Genomic DNA, 25,609 nt, shown 5'->3' with positions numbered 1-25,609 from the left:
GTGCCAGTCTACCCTGTGTGCCGCCCCCACCCCCAAACTGTGTTGCCTCTGTCACCAGGGTCAACGCCAGGAAGCCCTTGGGGACCTCAGGATGTACCCCCTGACTTCCTGTTGTCAGAGCCTGTCTTCCTGACTGCACAGAGTATGGGGTGTGAGTGTGAGAGACAGACAGAGACAGCCAGAGAGAAGGAGGGAGGGAAGGAGGAAGCAGGGGAGGGAGGGAGGAAGAGGAGGGAGGGGTAGACCCCTCTGGGCAGCTGTGCCTCTGCTGGTGTCATTGTGCTGTTCTCTGAATCTGAGTACAGTGTCTGGTCACTGTCCTGTTTCTACTGGGGACTGAAAGTGTCTCTGTAGACATGGCAGTGGGCTACTTTGGATTCATCGAAGGCCTCGAGGAGAACACTGGTTTTTGTGGTGGGGGCAGGTTCTGCCCCCTGCCTGCTTTGGCTGGGTGGTCTTCGCTGTCCCCCAGTGGCCAGAGAAGCCCACAGCCCACACAGGGAGGAGGAACAGGGAGAACCCCAGAAGGAGAGCCCCAGCCTGGGGGCAGAGAAACTAGACTCAGTCCCGGTGCTGCTGTGACAGAGGAAACAAGGGGACGCAGGAGCCTTGAGAAGGCACTGGGGGAGTGAGGGGCCCTCTTGACCACCTCCAACAGGTTGAGCTCTCTTCCCCACTCTAGCTCTTTGTACTTTCTGTCCCCTCTGCCAGGGGCTCCCCATACCTGCCCCCTATCTTGTAACTGGCTCCTCACCCTTGAAGTTCCTGGGAGAGATCAGTGCGGTTTGCTGGCCTTTCTCTAGAAGTCAAGCGCAAGCCTTCCTCAGGGGGCCTTCATGGCTTGTAAACAAGAAAAATTTATTTCTCACAGTTCTAGAGGTCAGAACTCCAAGATCAGGTGCAAACATGGTGGGGTTCTGGTGAGGACCTTGTTCCAGGTTGTAACAGCCAACTTCTGTGTCCTCACATGGTGGAAGGGGTCAGGGAGCTCTCTGGGGTCTCTTTGTAAGGGCACTAATCTCACTACATCCTCATTACCTAATCACCTCCCAAAGGCCCACCTCCACATACCATCACCTTGGGCATTGGGATTTCAACATATGAATTCAGAGGGACACAAATATTTAGACCATAGCACAAGGTGACCAGGAAAGCTCTCCTGAGCTGTGTAAGCTGAGACCTTCAATGAAGCGGGACTTCTGTGTTTGTAAGTCTTAGAAATCCCACTCAGAGTCACAAGCACACACACACTGAAAGAATGCATTGGCTTATCTAATGAAGAAGTCTAGGAGTGGCTGGGTAAATTTAGGAGTTTAGATCATTTTAGTCAGGAATCTCTGTCCATCTCAGTCCTGCTTTCTTGTGTTGGCTTCATTTGCACGCGTGTTCTCTCCCTGCATGTCCTTTCTGCAAATCCCCAAAGGACGGTAGAAAATGACCAGGATTGGGATTCTGACTGGGGTCAGAGGGTCATTCCTGAACCACACTGAGTAGCCAAGCCTGGCTCATGAGATGACCTCAACAGCCAGAGGGCTGGGCCAAGCCAGCCAAACAAAATGGGCTAAGGGGGCAGAGGGCTGAAGCCTAGGTAGAAGAGCCTCCGTAGAGGTCAGCCCCTACAGGAGGAGGAATTCACATCTCCCGAGGTCCCCAAGTTAGGCATCCTCCATCCTTTATCTCATTTTGTCCTCACAACAAAACAGCCTGGTGGGGATGAAATCAAGGCTGCAGAGGGGTAAGTGACTAGTCCAGGATCATGCAGGGGATTGCCGCTGGGGTGTCACCAGCACTCAGGCTGTCTGACGCAGGGACACACACCAAGGAGGACCTGGATGCTGTAGAAACCCCCACTGGGGAGCCAGGGCCCTCTCAGAGGAGGGCACATTGATGTGGCTACTCTGGGTTGGGGGGAGTTTGGGAATTTCTGCTAAAAATTAAAAACACACGGCATGTGACTCCAGCAGTGCCACTAGAGAATCACTCACTTCTGGGCACGTGGAGGCCCATCGCTGCAGGGTTGTCTATTGCCTGAAAACTGGCAAAAGTGGATAGGGGCGGGGGGTAGGGTAACACACACACGCTCTGCGATACCACACAGCAGATAAAGAATTGGGTACAGCATGTCCTGCCATGGAAGGTTCTCCAAGACAGTTTGGTAAGAGAATGCAGAGCAATGAACATGGCATGATACCTTTATATAAACCACAAACACACAGGCACTTATAAATGTACAGAAAAGAGAGAGAATGTTCTACAAGGATACATACCAAACTGACAGGGAGGTGGGAAGCAGAAGGGGTAGTGGTCAAAGGAGACTTTCACCTTTGCTTTAATTTTTTTTAAAGGATGCAATTAAAAATAATTATAATATCACAAAGAACTCCCCAAAGCCACTTCTTTGTCACTGCTGGCCTGCCATCCCTTTCTCCAGAAGTGGTACCCAACTCTTCCATTAGGGGCTTCAGCCCACTGCCCCCTCAGCCCATTTTGACTGGCTGGGTGTGTCCCTCTGCCACAATCCCCTTGTGATCTCCTCCCCATCATGCCCCCTGAAGCAGCCCTGAGCCCTCACTGTCCCAGCCTGGCCAGGCCCCAGCTACAAGGAAGGGGGCCAGGAGCACCAGCTGGTTAACCCCTGAGGCCATGTTTCAAAGTCACTGCACAGAGGTGGACTCCTGGGTGGTCGGGAAAGGTAGCAGAGCTGCTTCCCCTCATCCCACCAGGTGGGAAGCCCGGAGAGGAGTCGGCCTGTTCACCCAGCACCCAGTGTGAAGGAAGGGAGCGAACACACATCTGCTGACCACTCTGCAGCCTCCAACACCCCCATCCTACAGAGTTCACAGGCTGAGAGAGGAGGCGTGACTTCCTCAAGGACACCCGTGGGGCCCAACCCCATGTGGCTCCAAGCCTCTAAGAATCTGTCTCTTGTCCCCCCACCCACCTTAATAGCCTTGGGGTACGGGATGGGCACAGGGCGAGAACAGGGCACACAGTGACCTTGGCTCTGGGCCAGCGTGGGGGCAGTTACAGGCATTGGCTGCTCACCTGGAGCTGGGCTGCAAGTGCTGATGCACTGTTCTCTGGGGACAGCCACCCCACCCCCAAGGGCGAGCACAGAGTGCACCCAGTAGGGGGCCTGGTCTGGTGATCAGGTGACTCAGACTTCTGGAGGATTAGAGGCTGGAATTCAGCTTCCACAGGGAAATGAAGGCCCAGATGGGGAGGAACACATATGGTTGGTTACAGTGAGTCAAATGTAGCCAGAGCTGGGCACAGGCCCGTACCACTGTACAACCACAGGGGTCGCCATTCATGTCCACCATGGTCCTGGGGGTGTCCAAGAAGAGCTAGGGACATGAACATGTGCATGTGTCCTGACTCCTGCAGGGAGGGACTGAGTGAGTGGTGCTCTGTGACCATCTCAACTCCTGTCTCCAGAGAACTGGCTTGGGGGTAAAGCGGAGACAGAAAGCCAAGGAGGTGAATGAGCGTCCTACCTGCAGGCCAGCCCAGAGTGCCAGCTGCTAGGACGAAGTGGCCAGCTAAGATTGGTGGACCGGGGTAACCCTACAAGCCGAGGAGGCCCCCATCTTCCTGCCCCATTGCCAAAGCACTGAAGGAACCCAGAACCCAGACCAAAAACCTGAAGCTTGGAGTGTGGAACTGGAGCTTGGAATCTGGAGCACAAAGCCTGGATCTGGGGCCTGAAGCACAGACCCAGAACCTGGAGGCAACAGTCAGAAGCCCAACCTGGTGTCTGGAATCTGAAATTGAAGATTAGGGCTCAGAACCCAGAGCCCAGTGCCAAGAACCAGAGCCCCGAGCTTGACATCTGATGTCTAAAACTGAAGCCCGAGACTGGAACTCAGATACTGGAGCCCACTTGAGGCCAGAACCAGAGTGGGGACCCCAGAAATTGGAGACAAGCTCCAGGCCCAGAGCATGAAGGCCAGGACCTGAAGTCTGAAGCCAACCTCCGAGCTTCAGGTCTGGAACTCAGAAGCCAGAGCCTGGGACAACCAACTGGGAGTCCACAGCCTCCCATTCAGGCCTGGTCCCTGAGGCCAGCAGGAAGGGCATAGGGCTGGGGCCATGTAAGGAAGGGAACTGCGGGGGAAGAGGTGATTTCTGAGAAAAGCCCAAAGCAGCCTCAGCTCTTTTGGCCACAGACTTTGGCCTTGTCAGTCAATGAGTGACCGGCACTTGGGCCACCAGGATTAATCATTACATGGGGCACTTATCCCCCAAACAAGGACAGGGCATCCTCAGGTCAGCCGCCCCTGCCCTGGACCCAGAGGATCTAATGTAGCCTTGGGCTACCCCTCTGGAAAGTGGGGCTCAGATGGGACAATGTCTCAGGGCCCTGCCTGATCTGTGCCGGGCAGCTCAGATCAAAATCCAGGCTCTCTAAGAGAGGACAGTCAAGAGGGCCAGGGGAGGGACTGCTCTGTTCCCAGAGGGAGGTGACAGGTGACCCCTACCGTGTCACTCAGCCTGCTGGTGAGAGTGGATGCTTTGACCACAGACACAGAGAGGATGCACCCATGTGTGCAATGCACACTCATGCTGTGTTGGTGTGCAGTTGTGCTGGCTGCATGCCGGGCAGGAATGTTGATGCCCATATTCCCGGTGTACAGCACCGTGCCGCCTCCGTGGGGCTTATATGTTGGTTGAATATTAAATAAACATATTGATGAGAAGAGGCACAAGTTTCTCAAACTGTGCTGATGGGAAACCCTGTTGTCATTAACCAGATCCCCTCAAAAAATCCAGGTCATGAACAGATGGTCTGGAATGTCAATTTTTCCTCCTTTGATTGTCGTTAAACTTTTGGTCCTGCAGAAAACTTACGTGCAGCAAATTGTGTGTATTTAAGGAGCAAATGGATCTTAACAGAGAATTGTAGAAAAGGAGAATAACTGGAGCTGGTTGTTCTCCCAGATTGCTGGTCCAGATTGTGGTCCAGATTGCTCCCTTTCTGGACCACACACTTGCTCTTGGGACCATTCTCTACTCCGTTCAGCAATCATGCCGCTCCTGGAGAAATCCTTGTCGTCGGTGTGACGAAATTCAGTGTCTGTCAGCCTGTCCCATGCACGTTAGCCATGCTATCTCTGCTCCCACCTCCTTTTCCTTCCCCTCCTACAGCACTGCCCCGACTAGGCTCTCGAGGGCCACTAAATCCACTCTGTTCTCACGTTTCCTGACACCTCAGCAGCATTTGATCTTGCTGACCAGGGTATCTCTTTCAAAACATGGGCAACCCTGGCTTCTGGGGCATCTGCTTTTCTGCTCTTCCTCCCTATCCCTGCTGTGCCTCTTCCTGTGTCCTCCCTCAAATGTGGGTGCTCCTCTGGGCTTGGCTGGGTCTCTCCTCACTGTGCACACTCTCCCTGGGGGCACCTTCACCTGAGCCCACTCAGGCAGGAAGCCAAGTCACGCTGCGCCCTGAGGCTGTGACAGGATGCTGGTCTTTGGGCTAGCAGGGGTAGGATTTAAAAGGAAGAGGGGTGACATGGTGAGGTTTGCATTTTGGAAGGCTGGCTGGCTGCTTTTTTGGAGACTAGATTGAGGGGAGCCATCAGAGAGAAAGGCTACTACAATAACCCAGCTGAGAGATGGTGGCCAGACCGGGGAGGGGGCAAAAGGATTAGGGAGCTCCCAGAAAAGGAAAATTGGGAGAATTGGGGGATGAATTTGAGACCAAGAGGTAGAGAAGAAGCGTGTGTCAAAGATGCCTCCTCCATGTCTGGCTCCGTGTCTGGACCACATGCTGCTCACTGAGGTTGGAACATGCAAGAGGCCCCATTTGGGGAAAGGAGAACATCGCGTGCTTCAGACCCGCAGCTCCAACTGCTCGCGCCAGAGACACCTCAGACACAGTGGTACAGTTCAGTACAGACGGATCTTTGCATCTTCCCTCCAAAACTGCTCCTCCTCCTGGGTGCCTTTCTCAGTGTGAGACACCACCAGCCACCCAGGCTCCGGGCCCAGAGGTCTGGGGGAAGCCGTGGCCAGAGTGCAGGTGAGCAGACAGGGCAGGACTTACCATTCAGGGGAACACAGGGTCTGTCACAGACAGAGAGGAGGTAGGCCATGAGCAGGAGTGGGCTGAGATGAGCAGAGGGGCTGAAATGCTTGGGGTCTGGGGTGTGGCCACCTTCTCCACTGCTCTCAAGAGTCCCAAAGGCAGCTCTGGTCAGCTCCCAAGTCTCCATGCTTTTGCTAGGGCTGTGGCAGCCCCACTCCCCACAAAATATTTTTGCAAGTGGTGGAGATCCATAGCATTACATAATTGTTTCTCTTGCAATGCATTTGATTAATAACTGCCTCTCCCGCTAAACCCTGAGCTCCACGAGGGCAGGGAAGGTAGGCTTCAAAGCTGTCAAAGATCCAAACCTTATTAAAAAGGAGACACACCCCCAGCCCATAAGGAGTGCCTTGGATACCTCTGCTCCCGCCCGGGGTCTGACTGGAGCAGGCAGGGGAGAGGACGTACCCAGACAATCTCTGAGCCCATCAGCTCAAGGATGAATCCAACACAAGAACTCAGTAATAATTGCATTTCCCTGGATCAGCAACGCCCCTCCCACCCGTGCATGAATGCCAGTCTTACCCAAATCACTCCCTCCAGGTAGGAGAGGTTCTAGGACACCCAAGGGTTCACCATATAAATTAGGGTTCATGACAGAACGTGATGCAACCATTAAAAACAACATCTGTGCTGAGTGTAAAGACACAGGAAAAGGCTTATGTTATAATGTTAGATGAAAAAAAGCAAGATGCAATCTTCCAGAGACAATAAAATCCAAAGTAGATAGAAAAGGCACAGGGAAAAGGACAAAAGGCGGTGTTTTAAACAACACGGTGATGTTTTTGAGAAGCAGGATTGTCTTTATTTTCCTTTTTGATATGAATGGAGGCCTTTCTAGCAAGCACTGCGTAGCTGATTCCCTGCCTTATTTCCCCAGAATCTTCCAGAACAAGCCATAAGACTATATGGCTTATTGTCCAAACCAGGGCACTTTGCAGAGTGAAAGGGGACTCTGGGCCAACAGTCATAAACCCGGACTTGGCCAGGCAAACCAGGACTTACAGTCACTCTCCTCAAAACCAATCCCAGCCGCACCTCCGCCCCCCCAACCCCTCTCTCCCCTGTGGGTTCTGTGGCCTAAACTACCACGGCCACAATGTGGTGGCGCTGGGATCCAAACCCAGGCTGGCCTGTTCTCTGCTCTTAGCCACTTCGACAGAGTCTGTTGTCTGTGTCGCCCTAAGATGTGTAAGATGTTGAGTAAGATTTGTAGCTCAGGGGACCCTGAGCAAACAGAGTAGCTGGTGAGCCAAGAGTTGTTGACCTGAAACAGGGCTGAGAATCTAGAGGAGATGGGGCCATTTCTTTGGCGGGGACACTTCAGCCATCCTGGAGACAGTGAAAAGGGCATGAGGGCATGAAGAGAACAAACATGCTAAGGGACTTTGTTCTAGGCACTGAGATGGGTCATTTATCTCATTGAATCCTACAACTCACTGAAAAATTCATGCTCATTGCCATTTTATAAGGGAAGGGACTAGGGCTCAGGGAGGTGAGTACTTAGAATCCCAGGCCGACTCAGGGACTGGACCATTTCTTGGATCAGGAGAGAAGCTGGCCTTGCAATCTTGGCTCAGCATGGAATAGGAACTCAACTACTGTGCTTAGAAATGGATGGATAGACACAAGGCTGGCTGGCTGGCTGGCTGGCTAGGTGGATGGATGGAAGGATGGATGGATGGATGGATGGATGGATGGATGGATGGGCCGATGGATGTTAGGTCACTCAGACAGTTGCCCAAGCTAGATCTTGAATGGAACTCACCACTCCTGGATCTGAGAAAATCTTAGTCCCTTAGAAGGGAAGCTCCCTTCTCATCTCTCTGTGAATATGGGCCCCAACTCAGGCTCCAAGGTCCTGTAAAGAGAAATAAGCTTCTCAAAGACTCCCTAAGACCCCTGTCTGGGTTTCAGGGACTCTACAACAGACCTCATGTTATCATCAACTTCCTGATCCAGAAGCCCAACTGTGATATATTTCCTCTCCCTCCCACCCTCCCAACACCAATTGTCCTGCCCAAGTATCCCTGGGATGCATCTTCTCCTCTCCATCCCTCTTCTTCCCACTTAGATTCAGACCTCATCCTCTCTCACCTGGACCATCTCATCACCCTTTTAACCGGTCTCTCTGCTTCCAGACTCACTCCCTTTGACACATCCGAACCCCACACACCTGGGACCATTCTAAAATGCAGACCAGGCCCTGCCCCATCTGGCCAGGGGCAGATTCTCTCAGGCTCACATCCTGGATCTGTGGTCTTGGACCCTCCACAATTCAGCGCTACATAGCTTCTCTGGGTTTGTCTTCTGTTGCTTCCTCCATCACACACTCCCTCTCCTCTAAATGTCCCTCAAGACACACAGAGAGACCCATAGACACTCAGATGCAAGGCAAGGCTGAAGGGTGTTTGTGTTACTCCTTGCAGAGTACTGTCAGGCCAAGAAGGAGGGAAAGGGGCCAGAGCCATGGAATCTCTGGGGACCCTGGGAATGAGGTGCCTGAGTGGCATCAGGGTCTCTGCCTGGGGGCATGGGATGCATCTGTGCCCTCCTTGCTGGGTCTGGGTCATGGTTCTAGCTGAGTGTCTGTGTGGGGGAGGGGAGAGCCTGTCCACAGACTCCCCCTGCAGAGCTGACGATTAGCAATTAACCGGGAGGAATCTACCGGGGTGAGGTTAATTGGGGAACAGAGGGAGGGCAGCTAGGGTTCCAGGGACTTTGCCCTTGACCCGAGGGTATAAAGAAGAGGATCCCAGGTTCTCCTCAGGCCCCTAGGGCTTCCCTGAGCATCTGAGCAGGAGCTGAAACACAGAACACCAAGGTGAGTCCAGGGTCCCCACATCCCAACCCCATCCCCAACCCTTAGTAGGAAACAGGCTCCTCACCTCTGTCCTTACTGTGCCTCTGTTTCCTGTCCCGTATAATATCTCAGTCCCAGCCCAGCCTGGCTCACTGCCCCAGAGTAAAACGGACTCATGCTCTTCCAGAGCTTGGAATTCAGCTCTGCATGCCCCACAACCCCACAGCCAGGGCCCTTGGAATAAGGTTGGGGGTGAAGGGTGGGGTGCTGAAGCAGACTGGGGCACTCCCACCCCAACAGCCGGGAACTCCTGTGGCAATTCAGGGGCAGCTAAAGCAAGTCAAGGGCTTCCCAGACTTGGGGACAGGATGGGGGCCCTCCTTAACTAAACAAGTCCTGGTCTGAGCCTCATTCATGGCAGAAAGGCCCATCAGTGCTTGTTTATTGCTGGGGGCTAAGGGTGGATGGGGAAAGAAGTTCATTTGTGAGGATGAACCCCTGTGCCCCAGGGGCACTCTCGTGACACCTGTATCTGTCATTAGAACACTTGCTCCCATTGCCATGTTCCATCTATTTGAGGGATTATTTCATTGACATCTGATTCTCCACTAGACTTTGAGCTTCCTGGGGGAAGGAGCTGCATCTGTACTTAGCCAGCTGTACCCCAGCATCAAGCTCAGTGCCTTAGATAGAGTAGATGCTCAATAAATACTTGCTGAATGAATGAGTGAATGAATCCCCAAATCTGTGCTGAGACCTGAGTGTGCAGCTCTGGGTGTGTGTGTGTGGGGTTGGAGGGTGTGCTTCGCTGGAGGTATGTTTGGGTGTTTGCGCACGTGAGTGTATGGGTGTGGGTGTGGAGGGATGGGTGTGTGAGTGTGTGTGAGTTTCCAGGACACAGCAGTTCTCACTCAGTGTTGCTGTGTCCCTGATGTGCAGGGCCCACAGTGTGTACCCAGGATGATGTCCTACGGAGAGAGGCTGGAGAGCCGGGCTGTCTCCCCACTCCCAGTCTGTGGGGGGCACATGACGTGTGGGGCGGCGTTTGCCTATGTGCCCAGCCCACAGGGTGAGTGCTGCTCCCACCCCTGGACCCTGCTTGCCCTCAGTTGCCCACGTCCTGCCCCGGTGGGGAGGCCTCCACCCCTCTGCCCACCCCTCCCAACCTCCCCAGGACCTGGGGCCTCAGGGAACTGCTGACCAGCCTCGCTCCCCAGTCCTGCACAGGATTCCAGGGACCTCAGCCTATGCCTTCCCCAGCCTGGGCCCTATGGCCCTCGCCGAGCAAGGCTGCCCCTACGGGGAGGTTCTGGAGCACCATGACCCGCTGCCTGCCAAGCTGGCCCAGGAGGATGAGCAGAAGCCAGGTGGGCCTGGGTCGGGGTGGCAGGGGTGTTGGCAGTCACTGGCAGAGCCCTCCAGCCACTGTGCTCATGACTGGCCCCTCTCCAGAGCCTGGGTTGGCCCAGAAGCTGTGCCGGGCTGGCTTGACGCTCCTCAAGGTACCACTGATGCTCGTCTTCCTCTACCTCTTCGTCTGCTCCCTGGACGTGCTCAGCTCAGCCTTCCAGCTGGCCGGAGGTAGGGGAACAGAACCAGAGGAATTATAGAAACAGAACCTGCAGGAGATATATAGAGATCTATGATTTATTGCAAGGAATTGGCTTACGTGATTGTGAAGCACGCTGGGCCTCTTGGGCAGAAGCCAATACTGTAGTGCATAGGTGGAATTTCTCCTTCCCCAGGAAAGCCTCAGGGGAGAGGTAGGGCGGAGGGGAGGGGACCAGGGAAGGGTTTTGAAGGGTCTCGGACAACGCTGGCTCATGCTCCCCAGGGAAGGTGGCTGGCGACATCTTCAAGGACAATGCCATCCTGTCCAACCCGGTGGCGGCGCTGGTGGTGGGGATCCTCGTGACCGTGCTGGTGCAGAGCTCCAGCACCTCCACATCCATCGTGGTCAGCATGGTCTCCTCCGGCTGTGAGTAAGCCCACCAGGGCCAGGGAAGGAGTTGGGGGCTGGGATGCTGGACGCGCGGCTGGGGTGGGAAGAGCAGGAGTGGGGGCAGGGGCCGCGGGCAATGGGCAGTTCTGGTGTCTCCCACTCTGTTCTCCAAAGCATGGCCTGGAGTCTCAGCCAGGAGGGGCGCCCCAGGAGCTGGGAAGGGTGGCAACTAGGGAGTACAGCCTCAGGAAGGCTCACCTTCATGTCACCACACAGTCACTCATTCCATCAATCAAGGGAACAGAACCAGAGGAATTAGAGAAACAGAACCTGCGTGAGATATATAGAGATCTATAATTTATTGCAAAGAATTGGCTTACGTGATTGTGAGGCAGGCTGGGCCTCTTGGGCAGAAGCCAATACTGCAGTGCATAGGTGGAATTTCTTCTTCCCCAGGGAAGCTTCAGTTTTGCTCTTAGGGCCTTTAATCTCATGAGATGAGGCCCACCCAGATTATTGAGGTTAATCTTTTCTCAAGGTCAATTGATGGTTGAGGCAAATCCATCCACAAAACACCTTCACAGCAACATCTAGGTTAGTGTTGGACTGAATAACTGGGTACTAGCCAAGCTGACACATGAAAGTGACATCACACTTGTGTACACATGTGCACACACAAGCACAGAGACACATTTGAATTTAGGACCCGTGCCCTCGTGGACATGCACCCACACACTCGTTCACATATACACAGGTGCAGTACACATATGTGAACATCAGTTCACATGTACGCACACATGTAAACACACAGCATGTGCCCCCATGTACCTGTGATGCTGAGGCCGAGCAGAGTCAGCAGCATGGCAGGAATGCCTGCTGGGGGCTGGGATGAGGGCAGTGGGTCTGACAGGAGAGGTTGTGGGGCAGGAGCTGGGTGGCCCTTATCCAGTTAGTTAAGAGGCGCCCTCTTCTACCAGTGCTGGAGGTAAGCTCTGCCATCCCCATCATCATGGGCTCCAACATCGGCACCTCCGTCACCAACACCATCGTGGCCCTGATGCAGGCGGGGGACAGGACTGACTTCCGGCGGTGAGGGGGTGGAGCAGTGAGGGGCCTGTCCTTGTCGGGGGAGGGTGGTCCCAGACACCAGGAGCCCCCAATCTGAGTGCATCCTGGCTCCAGCCTGCCCTGCAACGTGGCCTCCCTGCCCAGGGCCTTCGCGGGGGCCACAGTGCATGACTGCTTTAACTGGCTGTCAGTTCTGGTCCTGCTACCCCTGGAGGCTGCCACCGGGTACCTGCACCACATCACTCGACTTGTGGTGGCCTCCTTCAACATCCGCGGCGGCCACGATGCCCCTGACCTGCTCAAGATCATCACAGAGCCCTTCACTAAGCTCATCATTCAGGTGGAGGCAGGGCTGTCATGGGGTGGGGGCTGGGGGACTGTAGGACCCCACCCTCACTCCCCCCTCCCACACCTTACCCACAGCTGGACAAGTCCGTGATTACCAGCATTGCCACGGGGGATGAGTCCCTGAGAAATCACAGTCTCATCCGGATCTGGTGCCACCCAAACCCCATGGAGGTGAGTCCCAGGTCTGGCTTCAGTGAGAAGACTCCTTCTCCAGACAGCTGACTGCCAGTGTCGTCTGTTCAAAAGCTCTATGTAGACCTAGGGGATCATTTACCCTGGGAGGACAAACATGGGGCACTTTTGCGGTGATACTGTGCCTAGGGCAGATGTTGCTACACCCTGCCAGCCTCACACCAGCTTCAGGCAGCCATTGCCAATCAATTAGAGTTAGCATGTCATCGATCCAGCCCAGAGATTGGTTCTCAAAGTGTGGACCAGTGGCACACATACCACCTGGGAACCCATTAGAGATGCAAACTATCCGGCCCTTTCCTAGACCCACTAAATCAGAAAAAAACAGGTGGAGCCCAGCAGCCTACATTTCAACAAGCCCTCTAGGCCTGTTCCATGCTCAAGTTGAAGAACCACTGATATGGCTCAACCCTGTCATTTCATAGGTAGAGAAATTGGCTCCAAGGGGCTAAGAAACTCTCCAGAGCTTGTCCTACCGCTTCAGGGCCCCAAGCGCAGGTCTTGCAATCTAGGGCTCTCTCTTCTCCCGGGTGCCAGGGGGGTTAACGACTCACTTCTGCCGTGTTTGGGGGCCCAGGTAATGTGCGGAGGTGGGCGGGGAGAGAGTGCTATAAGGATGCCTGGGAAAAATAGGACCAACAGGAAACTGGTCCAGGAGCAGGACAAGTGGGCCATGGAGACCTCACTGGAGACACAACAGCCACTTGTACTGATATTGGGCTCCTTCCCCTGGAGACTCCCACAGGCCGGTGTCCCTTTGTCCTGCTGCACTCTTCCTGCTGCTTTCTGGCTTCTAATGCCTGGAATGAGGCTCCGTTTGGATCAGTTGGACACTCATGGACCAGCCATTACACCAGGCTAACATGGAAGCTAACTATTAGCACACTTTCTCACTCAGCCATAAAAAGGAAAATGCTTCATCAAAACCATAATCCACAGTATTTGCTCCCCCTTGATTATGACATACAAGAAGTAACACCATTTAGAATGAAAGACAAGGAAACCGGAAGCCCAGCACACCCTCTTCACTTGCTACTTGATGTTCCCAGACTTTATCCCAGTGTGAACAGAGAACATTCTTTCAACTGGCCCTGCAAGTTTCCTTTGCATCTGAGTGGCACACAGCTCCAGCTCAGTCCTTCTGAGTGTTCAAGGCAGTTTGACATCAAAAAGCCCATGCAGACAGCTTTCACGCTGGCTTTGTGACCCCTCTAACACATCTCTCCTTCTCATGAGCACTCTGGGCCCTCTCCAAGCTCTCTGAATGGCCAAAATCCCCTCTGCTTCACAGCAAAACCTGAAAGAGACCAAAGTCACACACTTTGAACTTCACAGAAAGCAAGCTGTGGAAGGGAGCTCCTCAGCCGTGGCGATCCTCGAGTCCTCTGAAATCCCTGCTGCCTGCCTGCAGCTGCATTCACCTGGTCTCCCCTTGAAGGATGCACCGGCAAATGTAGCTCTCACCCAATGGAATCCTCAGTGATGCTGGTCCTGAGGCCAAGGGACTGGAAGCAACCCACCCAAGTTCACTGGGCTGGGGCTGTCCTCACTGGTTCCTCCGCTGAGCCTGCTACCACTCGCCTGAGCACTGTTTTCTCGTCCCAGCTCTCCCGGGAAACCTTCCCTTGAGAGCAGGGTCCAGACTGGATTTCCTTGGCTTGGAGAGTAGCTGGGGGTGGGATGTGAGCTCCCTGTTCTGGCCCTCTCTCTGGGACAGTCCCCTTTGGAAAGTGGCTCACTCAGCCACGTGCACTGGCAGCTCTTGCACTGAAGACTCACGTTTTTCCTCTGGCCACCGAGTCTCCTGTGGCCCCTTCCAACCTGTTCTCATTGCTTCCAGCTTTCACCAAGCTAGGTCCAACCTCGCCTAAGCCAGCCTCCAGGGCACCTATGTGACTGACAGTCTGGGGTTTTCCAGATGGTGAAAGAAAAACCAGAGGCAGTGTTTGTTAGCATCCTAACAATTCTTGATGTTCCAGGGTCCTGACACTGTCCTGGGAATTACCTTCTTGTGTGGTCACAGTGTGGATTGTCAACCCTATGTACCTGGTTTAAACCAGCTTCTTTTGAGGACTTGCATCCTGGGAGACAGGGATTGTCACAACCCCATTTTAAACAGGTTCAGACAGGCTTGTCCAAGTCTATGTGATTGAGGTAGGACAAAAATCCTGGTGGAATCTGGAGCCCACACTCTTGACTCTCCATTTCGCTGTCCCTTCCAGATGTATATCCCACCATAGGTGTCCATTTCCCACTCTGCCTATCAGGCGTGAATGCCACCAGGTGACCACAGCCACTTGAGAACCTCCAGGGGTGGTAGGTGTGGCCGTAAAAAAAAATCAATTCTCCTCTTTGCCACCAGATGGCGCTGCTAGCAGAGCACTCACGCTCTGCTTCCAGAAAAGCAAAGACCCTAAAACACCTCTTCTCCTGGAGGGGAGACTACTGCGCACACCCACATCCTGCACGGTTTTCCCCAGGGGAAGGATTCTTGGAGCCCACATCCCTCTGTGAGCTTAATCATATGCTTCAGTTCCCAGAGGTGTCTCCTGAATTTGGGTTGTCTCTGCAAGCACATAAATCCCAAACTCTTTCTTCCCAGATTCCTCACAACTAGCCCCTGGGGAGAAGTGGGCAGCATTATGGACCTCATGCTTCAGACAAAGAAACTGAGGCTTAGAGAGGTTATGTGTTTTGTCCAGTGTCACACAGCAGGGAGTGCTCAGCTGGGGTTGAGCCCAGGGCTAAGGCACCCCCTCCACATGCCCCTCCCTCTCCTCCACCCCCACCTACCCCAGGCCCAGGAGGGATGGGCATATCCTGGGGCTATGCCCCAGACCCTGGGCCTGGCAGCTCTTTATCTAGGCTGGAGCTCCCACCTTCCCCTCTGCTGGCCAGGGAAACCCCAGGGCCTGCTCCTTCCCCTCCCGTCTCTGCCCACCCAGCCTGGCAATGCAGTTGACCCCCTCTCTGCCACTCTTGCTGCCTCCACACTCCTCTCTTGCACTTTAGGGTCTCTGGACTGGCCCTTTGAGCTCAGCCAGGGCCACATAACCCCAGGCAGGAAGGTCAAGTTTCCAAACCTCAGAAGTCCTAGCCCCCAGCCTTGCCCTGCCCCGACATTGTCAGCACTGAGTGGGACCCCAGTGGAGCTCCTCTCCTCCTCTTCCAGCCTCCCCAGGTCCCAGAGAACCCTCCCCCAAGAGACCCCTAGACCCAGTGCAGTGCAGGATGGTCCACCAAGTTCCTTCCCAGCAGGGCCAGGATCTTCAGGCATGTCTGCAGGAGCCATTGATCCTGACCTAGGAAGTCAACCCGTACTCATACACCATGTGATACTAGATAGGCCCAGGGAAGGAGGGGGTCTAATCCTTATTTGGAGGCACAATTTATCGAAGGCTTGTCATGATCTAAGCCCTGTCGTGAGTGCTTCACACATATTTCCTCCTGTAACCTTTGCAACAGCTCTTTTCTTTTCCTGCTTTAGAGAAAACAGGCTCAGTGAGGCGGCATGACTTGCACAAGGTAGCTGAGATAAAAGCAGGATTTGAACTCAGATCTGCCAGACAGCAAACACCCGGCTGTCTCCCAGTTACCACCACTTTCCCAGCCGGCTTTTCCAATCAAGCCCATCAGAGACTATTTTCTCCTGGTTTCTCGGCCTGCAATTCTGGCCCAGGCTTGAGGATGCCCCAGGGCCCTGGTATGGCCAACTGGGTACACAGAGGAGCACGCTGCCCCCCTCAAGGGAGTACATGCCATTAAAATAAACCCCGATTTAAAGTCAGGTGCCATAAATGGTTCTTATCTCTAACACACAGTTTTTTTTAAATGACACAGATTAGAATAAAACATAAAGGAGCTGTAAATCCAAGTGCCAGCACCATGCCTGAGCCCTTACCCTCAGCACCCAGGAAGGTCAGAGGGGTGTGAGATGGAGACCCCACAGGGGGAATGGGACCAGGGTCCATATCAGCTCCCAGAGGAGGCAGATGGTGGTGATGGGGAGAAGCTGTGACTCTTTCATTTTGCCTGGGGCCCAAGGAGTAAGGGCCCCTTTCTGCCGCTCAAGTCCTCCTTTGTGACATGGCTTCTTCCTAGCCAAGCCTGGCCCACTCTCTACTTTCACTGATGGGACCCTGGGGGAAAGGTAAGGAGCCCAGGTTGCATTTTTAAAAAGAACTCCTTAGGGAATTCCCTGGCAGTCCAGTGGTTAGGACCCTGCGCTTTCACTGCTAGGGGCCTGGGTTTGATCCCTGGTCGGGGAACTGAGATCCCACAGGCTGTGCCAAGGAAAAGAAAAAAACTCCTTAACCCAAGAAGGCTACGAATGAGTGGTTCCAGACTGGCCAGACTGGCCTTCACAGAATTGTAAAGTATGTCTTAAAGTGGTTGCCAACATTTACAGATTGGGAGATTTTATCTAAACCTTCAGAGTTGTGGTTTCTCTTGTAGAATCAGGCCCTTTGGCTAAGCTGGGCTAAATCCCTGGACAGTGACAGTGGCCTGGAGCTGAGTAGCTGCTGCCCCTTTAGGCCCAGGACACTCCCCACCACCCCCACGCAAGGCTGAGCCCCTCACTTAGGCTACCTGCTTGTCCTGGGCCTTCTGATTTAAGGGCCCTCTCCAGGAACCCCCTCCTCTTCACCGATAGTAGGTGGGGGAGGGAAGAGATGTTGGTCCTGGGCCCTCTGCTCCACCCCCTCCAGATAAGGAATTGAGCAAGAGGAAAACAGAATGTGGGCTACGTGCCTGAGGGGAGAGGACAGGGCAAGGATGCTGGTGAAGAGGAGGCCCTGAGACAGGGATTGATAATAAAAGATGGGGAAGGGAGAGTTTTCAGAAGAAGTGGGCCATGGTCAGCAGCCTCCAATGCCAAGGAGAGGTAGAAGAAAACATGGACAAGACACCATCAGATCAGGAGGCCCCTGCGGGCCCCCGTGAGAGCCAGATCAGTGGGTTGATGGGGCTGAATATTCTGAGGGTCGACTACAGCCAGATTCTCCTGTGGCAGATATTTTCAACTCCATTTCATCATTGGAGGAAACAGACTCAGAGAGGGCAAGCAAAGCATTCAGGGGCATGTAGTCAAGAGGACCATCTGGGGCTTCCCTGGTGGCGCAGTGGTTGAGAGTCCGCCTGCCAATGCAGGGGACACAGGTTTGTGCCCCGGTCCGGGAAGATCCCACATGCCACGGAACGGCTGGGCCCGTGAGCCATGGCCGCTGAGCCTGTGTGTCTGGAGCCTGTGCTCCGCAATGGGAGAGGCCACAACAGTGAGCAGCCCGCGTACCGCAAAAAAAAAAAAAAAGAGGACCATCTGTATCCCCTCCATCCCCCATCTCTCCCTAACCCCTACCTTAGCCCCCATCCCAGGCTGCATTTTCCTGAATTCTCTAAGTCACTCTCCTCTTAATCTAGGTTCCCTCCCGCAGGCCCAGGGCAGAGGCCAGCACCAGCCGGATGCTCGGAAATGCCACCATGGAGAAATGTGAGTACCTGCAGCATGGGAGATGTCTGGCATGGCAGGGCAGAGTCTGGCAGAGGCAGAGCCATCTCCCACCTGGCCACTGCTGCTTCCAGCCCCAGAAGGACAGCTGTCAGCCAGTCCAGCTCTTGGGCTTCGGTCTGGCCCTGCTCTAGAGGTTGAAGAGACATGAGGCAAGGCCTTTGGCTCTGAGCCCAAGAGGGTGGCAAAGGTTGGGGGCTAGGAGCTGGATTGAGGGGGTCAGCTCTCAGAAGCTTGATACCACTACCACCACCCTCCCGCAGGCAGCCACATTTTCGTGGACACAGGCCTGCCTGACCTGGCTGTGGGGCTCATTCTGCTGGCTGGCTCCCTGGTGCTCCTGTGCACCTGCCTCATCCTCCTCGTCAAGATGCTCAACTCTCTGCTCAAGGGCCAGGTGGCCAAGGTCATTCAGATGATTATCAACACTGGTGAGCCTCGAGCAGTGGGTGGGCAGGCCCCAGGATGGGCCCTTCTGGATCTTGCTGAGTCCTGCCACTGCCTTGGTGTGTGATCTGGGTAAAGTCCTACCATCTCTGAGCCTCAGTTTCCCCATGTGAACAAAGAAGAGATTGGACGAGGTGATTTTTGAGGCCCCTGAGGTGCTGACAGCTGGGGATCTGTGGCTGCTTCCGGCTGTGGTTCCATTCTAGCAGGTGGCTCCAAAGAGATTCTCAGAGGCCATTGTTTGATTCAGTTAATAGTCATTAAGCCCCTACTGTATGCCAAGCATGGCCTGGTGCCAGGGATACAGAGGTGAGCCACACAGAGATGGCTCCTGCCCTCAGGGGGCTCACAGCCCAGAGGGAGAGACAAGCAATAAAAAAGTGATCGAGGGGGGATAAATTCAGACAGAGCAGTAACTGCCAAGGAGAAAGCAAAACACAGCAAATAGAATATGGAAGAGGCTGCTTTTGATGGGTGGTCAGTGGCTTCTGTGCAGAGGTGACATTTGAGCAGGGACCTAAATGTGGAGCAGTCAGATGTGGCTGAAGAGCTTTTCGGGTGGAGGGAACCTACCCGAAAGTGCAAAGCCTCCAAGGCAGGACTCAGCTGGGCAGGACTGTGGCAAAAAAGGTGGCCAGCAGTGTGGTGGGAGCTCAGTGAGGTGGAGAGAGGTAGGGAGAGGTCAGCGAGGTAACAGGGACAGAGCAGGTCCCAGGCTGCACTCAGAGCCTAGACTTTATCCAGGCTAATAGGGACACTTGGGGGTTTGGGCAGGGCAGTGATACCATCTGACTTTCATTTAAGCCTCATTTTGAGCTTTTGGGACACTGCCTGGCACTGGCAAAGGCAGCATGACAAACGCCGGAATAAGGGGCATCCATGGATCTATGGGAGCTCAGAGGAGGGAGAAGCAAAGTCTGCCCAGGGGCTGGGGTCAGGGAGAGCTTTCCAGTGGCAGTGATATCCACGCTGAGTCCCGAGGATGAATATTTAGGAGTGAGGAGGATGTCCCAGGCAGAGGGAACAAGGGAGCAAAAGCATGATAGAAGCAGGCTGAGAAGGGCCTTTAATCCAAGATCAAAGAGGACCAGGAAAAGCCACCGCAGTCGAGCAGGGGACTGACAAGGTCCCACTTGGAAGCTGACATGGATTCCTCCTCCCAAAGGAAAGTCCCCGCCCCCTCCCAATGCCCTCCCACTGACCCTACTGGGACCGTTTGCTCGCAGACTTTCCCACCCCCTTCACCTGGGCCACAGGCTACTTTGCCATGGTGGTGGGCGCTGGCATGACCTTCGTTGTCCAAAGCAGTTCTGTATTCACCTCGGCCATCACCCCACTCATCGGTAAGTCCCTACGCCGAGGCAGGGTCAGGTGGGGCAGGGCTGACAGGAAAAGGGCTGAAGGAAGGAGCTGGGGAGACCATGTCCTCTCCTCTACCCCCAGGCCTGGGTGTGATCAGCCTTGAGCGCGCCTACCCACTCACACTGGGCGCCAACATCGGCACCACCACCACGGCCATCCTGGCTGCACTGGCCAGCCCCCGGGAGAAGCTGTCCAGTGCTTTCCAGGTGCGCTTGGGAGAGTAACCCTGGCCAGAGGCAGGACAGGGCTAGGACTGGTGCCTGGAGCCTGACCCAACGTAGGACAACACGTACAAATTAGTTTTTGACTGCCTACTACGGGCCACCTGCTATGCCAGACTCTATGGGAACCATACGGGCAAAGTATACCTGGTGCTGCCCTCAAGACCTTAGTGTCTAACAGGGGAGAGACATTACTGAGAGCCACACCAATCAAACAAGAGTGAGAGGGATTTGTACTCTGAGGAAGGGGTGCTGGCTCAGTTTGGGGGATCAAGGACTGGGGGGGCAGACAGCAAAGGGGTTGCTGTTCTAGGAGCAAAGGAGTAACTGATAAGCCAGGATGTTGCCCACTCAGAAGGCCAGAGCTCCTGAGCCAGAAACTGATGTGAATCTTTTAGCTACTGGATCTGGGCAGGATCTGCTGGGGAATTCCTGAGAGGGAGATCAGTGGGGGAAATGTGGAGAGTTCAGGGCAGCAGTTATTTACCTACTGGTCCAGAAGTGTTTCAGTATTTTACTGGGGGAATGTCAGCCCTAAGTGCTGACTTTCCTGCTGCCCAGACCGTGTAGGGCCACTGTTATCTATCCTGACTCAGGAGCTGGCACCCCTGCCCACCTCCACCCCTCCGCCCTCTCCCCTGCAGATTGCCCTCTGCCACTTCTTCTTCAACATCTCAGGCATCCTGCTGTGGTACCCAGTGCCCTGCACGCGCCTGCCCATCCGCATGGCCAAGGCGTTGGGCAAACGCACTGCCAAGTACCGCTGGTTCGCCGTCCTCTACCTCCTCCTGTGCTTCCTGCTGCTGCCGTCGCTGGTGTTTGGCATCTCCATGGCAGGCTGGCAGGCCATGGTAGGTGTGGGCACACCCTTTGGGGCTCTGCTGGCCTTCGTGGTACTTGTCAGCATGCTGCAGAGTCGCAGCCCCGGGCGCCTGCCCAAGTGGCTGCAGACATGGGACTTCCTGCCCCACTGGATGCACTCCCTGCAGCCCCTGGACCACCTCATCACCCGCGCTACCTTGTGCTGTGCCAGGCCCGAGCCCCGCTCACCCCCGCTGCCTGCCAGGGTCTTCCTGGAGGACCTGCCCCCTGCCACACCCTCCCCCCGCCTCGCGATGCCCAATCACCACAACGCCACCCGTCTCTAGGCTCCAGCCCAGACTGCTGCCTGGAGTCAGGAAATGCCTGTGCCTGGAGCCCGGGGTAGAAGGGCAGAGGAGTGTGTCTGTGTACTCTGGGCATGCACCTGTCCTTGCACAGGTCCTCAGAGGTCTGGGCTTTTGTAACTGAGAGACAGTGTTATGTGCACATGTGGGCATGTTGGGGTGAGCCTGTGTGACAGCCTGAATATGCGTACTGATGCACCTGGGGGTGGAGTGAGGGGGTGCGTGCCAACTGCATGTTACTTGGGTATGGTTTGAGTCCTTTGCACATGTGTTTGGAGACCTGCACTGTGTCCTTGTGCACACACAACTCTGACTGGGCTGGGTGGGAGTAAGGGTGAGTCTGAGTTCATGACCTACAGCTGTTTGCTCGCGCACAGATGTGGGAGCCTGAGTCGCTGGCTGAATTCTCGCCCCCTCCCTGCCACCTTCCTTCCTCCATGATACCATTCTCCTCATCCTCACCCAGGTTTTCTGTATCATTGTTACAATCCTCTTCCCCAACACTGTTTGATTTAATAAAAAAAAAAGAAATGAAATTCTCATTGTGCACTTGGAAGTCTGCTTGCTCTCCATCTAGGGTGGAGGAGAGACCATGGTTTGGGGTTCAGCAGTACTATCTCCCCTCCCAAAGAGAGCCTGTTGTGCCCTATCTGCCTCTTGCTCACCCACCTCATTGCCTCCCTCCCTCCCTCTCTCTGGGATAAAAATCAGTTCTCCAGAAAACAAGTGATAAATGGGGGCCTGTCAGGGCCACTCGGGGAAGGAGAGGCAGGGTGGAGATGGGCAAGAGAGGTCATGCCCTGGACCCCAGTGCACAGGGCGCAGAAACTAGCCACTCTCCCTCCCACCTTTATCCTCTACTTTTGGGCAATAAACCAGCCTTCATTTAAACCCACCCAAGTTTTTCAATTCCTCCTCCTCCATAGGGCCCCCTGAGCTGAGGCCTGCAGAGGGAGGGTCAAGGGGTGGGGGGGGTGCTAAAGTTCCTCCCTCTAGTCCAGGGACATATCCAGGGCCTTTGGACCCCAAGGAGGCAGGAACGCTGTGGGGCCCCAGACCTAGTTGTGATGGTCTGCAACATGTGCCTCCCCACCCCCACCTCTGTCCCCTATGAAGTACGTGCAGGGAGATGCAAGGGCCTGCAAGCCCTAGAGCTGCTCTCCAGGCTACCAGCCCCACCATCATCCACTCACAACCCTCACTAGTGCTTCCTCTTGCCATGTGGAGGGGGTGAGAAGTATCCTGGCCTCCAACTTAGTGAGTGTTGTGGGAGGGTGGGGACGGGACTTCCTTTGCAGTATGTCCCACACAGATCTGCGGAAAGTTTTGTGGGAGAGGATGCTCAGGCCTGAGTTAGAGGGTTTGAGAACTCCCTCCTCGGGTTGGCCGTCCTTAGGACCCTGAGAAGGGACCAAGGCCCTTGGACTCTGGCCTAGGGAGTTAGGCCACAGGCAGGGCACCCATGGGAGGGCCTGATGTAGGGCTCAGGAGGCTGGGAAGCCTCTGGACTCATAATACCAACCTCACCAGATACCCTTTCTGCAAGGATCTTCTAGTAAAGTACTTTCCGCATCTGCAACCCTCCCCGTCCCCCTCACGACCGGAGGGTGAGTCTGCCATGCCCAGGTCAGACTTTATTTTGGCGCTGTCTGGCTGTCCTGCTAGGTGCCCTGCGAGCGCAGCCCATGGATCAGCTCGTGCATCGTCTTGTTGAGAACGCCCCCATGCACGCCCCGCCGGCCCATGAGCACGAGGAGTGCACGCGGCGTGTGGCCCACGCAGATGGCGCGCCCGTCCTTCCCCTTAGTGCGCGCGTCCAGCACTCCATCGCCCTCGGCCAGCAGGTGGTCTCGGATGACGCAGCAGCGGCGGCCCGCCACACTCAGGCCCGCCTGCAGGAAGGTGCGCCGGTCCGGCCCGGTGAGTACACCCACCTCCTGCGGTGAGATGGCCGCCAGCAGGCCACCGGGTCGCGATGCCCACACGCAGCGATTGTCCGAGTGGCCCACGATGGCCACGTCGTCGATGCGCTGGTCCCGCAGCACCGCACTGATGTAGCCTTTCCAGTCGCCCATTCCGGCTCAGAGTGCGTCCCTCGCCTCTCACTTTGGAGGGTTGTCCTGCTGCGCCGCGCACCTGGAACGCCCGAGGCACTATGACGTATTGGGGGGGCGGGGTTGTGACGTAGAGATGGCTGCAAGGTCACAGAACGGATACCTACGCTGGAGAATGGGGTGCGGGTGGGGCGGTGTTCATATCTTACACCTGATGAAGTTCTAACGTTAGTAGATAATGGCAGTTATTTCTAGATGGTAAGATACAGGTGATTTTCATTTCTTCGTACTTTTATCCTATATTTTTCAAATTTTCTACAATAAAAGTGTGATAAGCAGAAAAAAAAAAAATAAAGTTAGCCTGAAGGAGGGAATCGCACGAGTCAAAATAACTCTCAAAACAAACAAGCGAACACTTAAATGGCCCATCAAGCACAGCACACGAGTTTAAGAATAAAAAGAAAGGTGCCATGTCTAAACTGCCTGACCTCTCAGCCTGATAACCATTCAACTCCCAGAATGTGTTTCTCAAACATTAGGAGTATCAGAATCTCCTGGAAAGTTGATAAACAGATTGCTGGGCCCCAAGACAGAGTTTCTCATTCTGCAGTATGGGATGCAGCCAGAGAATACGCATTTCTAACAAGTTCCCTGGCGATGCTGCTGCTGGTCCAGGAACCACACTTTGAGACCCACTGCCCTAGTGACAGTTGGGGCAGGGGTGAGGGTCTTCCATGCCATCAGTCTTAAGGGTCCACACCACTGATTTAATGTTAAGTACTTCTAACCATGGTTCTCAACCTCCGCTGCAGAGAGAATCACCTGGGGAGGTTTTAAAACAAATGGCTAGGCCATTTTAGAAATGGCGGCTCCGCTGGGAGGCATGTTCTCTGGACAGCCACATGGACCCCCGCCACCCCCGCCAGGGTTATTGGGCTAGGCTTCGCTTCTTCAGGCCATACCCGGCATTCTGAGAACTTCTAACAGTACCTTGGTGGACGAGTCGGAGTCATTGTTCGAGGCCTGCTTTGCTTCTCTGGTGAGTCAGGATTATGTCAATGGTACAGATCAGGAAGAAATTCGAACTGGTGTTGATCAGTGTATCCAGAAATTTCTAGATATTGTGAGACAGACAGAATGTTTTTTCCTCCAAAAAAGATTGCAGTTATCTGTCCAGAAACCAGAGCAAGTTATCAAAGAGGATGTCTCGGAACTGAGGAACGAATTACAGCGGAAGGGTGCTCTGGTCCAGAAGCACTTAACAAAACTGAGACATTGGCAGCAGGTGCTGGAGGACATCAACAGGCAGCACAAAAAGCCAGCCAACATCCCTCAGGGTTCCCTGGCCTACCTCAAGCAGGCATCTGCAAATACCCTTTCACCGATGAAGCAAACCTGAGGAAAAGCCACCTGAACATGAGCTGGTGGCTGAGTCAGCCAACACAGTTTTGTCAAACATCACTTCTTGTAGACATGCCATTTTGGGAGAACTCTTTGCCAGAGAATATGATTTTAGTTTTGTGCTCTCATCTAAAATTTCCCCTCTATTTTTATAACTGTTATTTCTGGAGTACTTTATAAAATGCTTATTGCTTTGGTAAACCAAGTATATTGTCTTTAGCAAAGTTTAAGACTGTTAGTGTGATGCCATTTACAGATTCCTTTTTATGTTTTTGGTTTTTGCTGCTTGTTATTATTTTTATTTTTGAATGAGTGTTAATCTCTCTGTTTCCAGTTTTACATTACTTTGTATGATCTGAGGGGAAAAGCTTGTATGATCTGATCTGCATATCAAAGGATGAGGATTTCGGTTGTAGGCCTTTTATGATAATTTACCCATCAGTGGCAGTATATAAAAATATGTAAATTTGCTGTTTTTCAAGACTTTGAACTACCTCAAGAAGAGGAGTCTAATGCAACAGTGTAACACTTCCAGAACCTCAGAATGAGGATATTTTGTAAATAGGTTGGAAGAGGATTATAATATCGTAGGTTAGCGTAGTAACTGTTATTGTACTGCAGTAACCTAGTGCTATAGGAATCCAGTAGTATCCTTAAGTTAATGTTGACTTTTATTTGGGGTAAGTTTATATTTTGTGTAGTGTTTATTTACTTTTGGGGGTGGTAGGAGCAGTGATATGCTAGTGATATTCATTTCCTCAATAATCAGTTTAAGTAACAGAGCGGACCCTGATCTCAATAGGGGCATAGGTGAAGTATGAGGGTTAAAGTTTGCTGTAATCATCTCTGAGTTTTGAGTTTTGTTTGTTTGTTCTGCTATTTGGAGCAGATTTTTCCATTAATGAATTTCTTGCTAATGGGTGGTGTTGATTCCAAGGGACTGGGGCCTCGAGGTGGGAGGCTGGCTGCAGGGTGCATGGGAGACTCGGTGTTTGGGAAGATATT

At 53.9% G+C, this 25,609-nt stretch overlaps 2 protein-coding genes and 1 pseudogene across 2 annotated transcripts; 2 read left to right on the top strand and 1 right to left on the bottom strand.

The window, feature by feature from the left end:
* Positions 1–75: 75 nt before the first annotated feature.
* SLC34A1 (solute carrier family 34 member 1) lies at positions 76–21,131 on the top strand. The gene is made up of 13 exons (XM_060006772.1): positions 76–142; positions 9,834–9,963; positions 10,112–10,261; positions 10,347–10,475; positions 10,729–10,872; positions 11,814–11,925; positions 12,049–12,244; positions 12,328–12,423; positions 17,866–17,935; positions 18,217–18,384; positions 19,627–19,743; positions 19,844–19,968; positions 20,628–21,131. Exons 2-13 carry the CDS (start codon positions 9,855–9,857, stop codon positions 21,129–21,131), a joined length of 1,920 nt encoding a protein of 639 aa, XP_059862755.1. The 5' UTR covers positions 76–142; positions 9,834–9,854.
* A 1,679-nt stretch (positions 21,132–22,810) lies between these two features.
* PFN3 (profilin 3) lies at positions 22,811–23,224 on the bottom strand. The gene has a single exon (XM_060006771.1). It carries the CDS (start codon positions 23,222–23,224, stop codon positions 22,811–22,813), a length of 414 nt encoding a protein of 137 aa, XP_059862754.1.
* Positions 23,225–24,065: 841 nt separating this feature from the next.
* On the top strand, positions 24,066–24,602 carry LOC132421922 (mediator of RNA polymerase II transcription subunit 28 pseudogene; annotated as a pseudogene).
* The last annotated feature ends 1,007 nt before the right edge of the window (positions 24,603–25,609 follow it).

This window comes from Delphinus delphis, chromosome 3, assembly GCF_949987515.2.
Source record: "Delphinus delphis chromosome 3, mDelDel1.2, whole genome shotgun sequence".
Taxonomy (NCBI): domain Eukaryota; kingdom Metazoa; phylum Chordata; class Mammalia; order Artiodactyla; family Delphinidae; genus Delphinus; species Delphinus delphis.
This window is presented reverse-complemented; position numbering and strand designations above follow the sequence as displayed.

Coding starts and splice junctions, on each gene's coding strand:
- SLC34A1 (XM_060006772.1), top strand. CDS start 9,855: ATGATGTCCTACGGAGAGAGGCTGGAGAGCCGGGCTGTCTCCCCACTC. Junction 9,964..10,111: donor CTATGTGCCCAGCCCACAGG/GTGAGTGCTGCT, acceptor CTCGCTCCCCAG/TCCTGCACAGGATTCCAGGG. Junction 11,926..12,048: donor GACAGGACTGACTTCCGGCG/GTGAGGGGGTGG, acceptor CTCCCTGCCCAG/GGCCTTCGCGGGGGCCACAG.
- PFN3 (XM_060006771.1), bottom strand. CDS start 23,224: ATGGGCGACTGGAAAGGCTACATCAGTGCGGTGCTGCGGGACCAGCGC.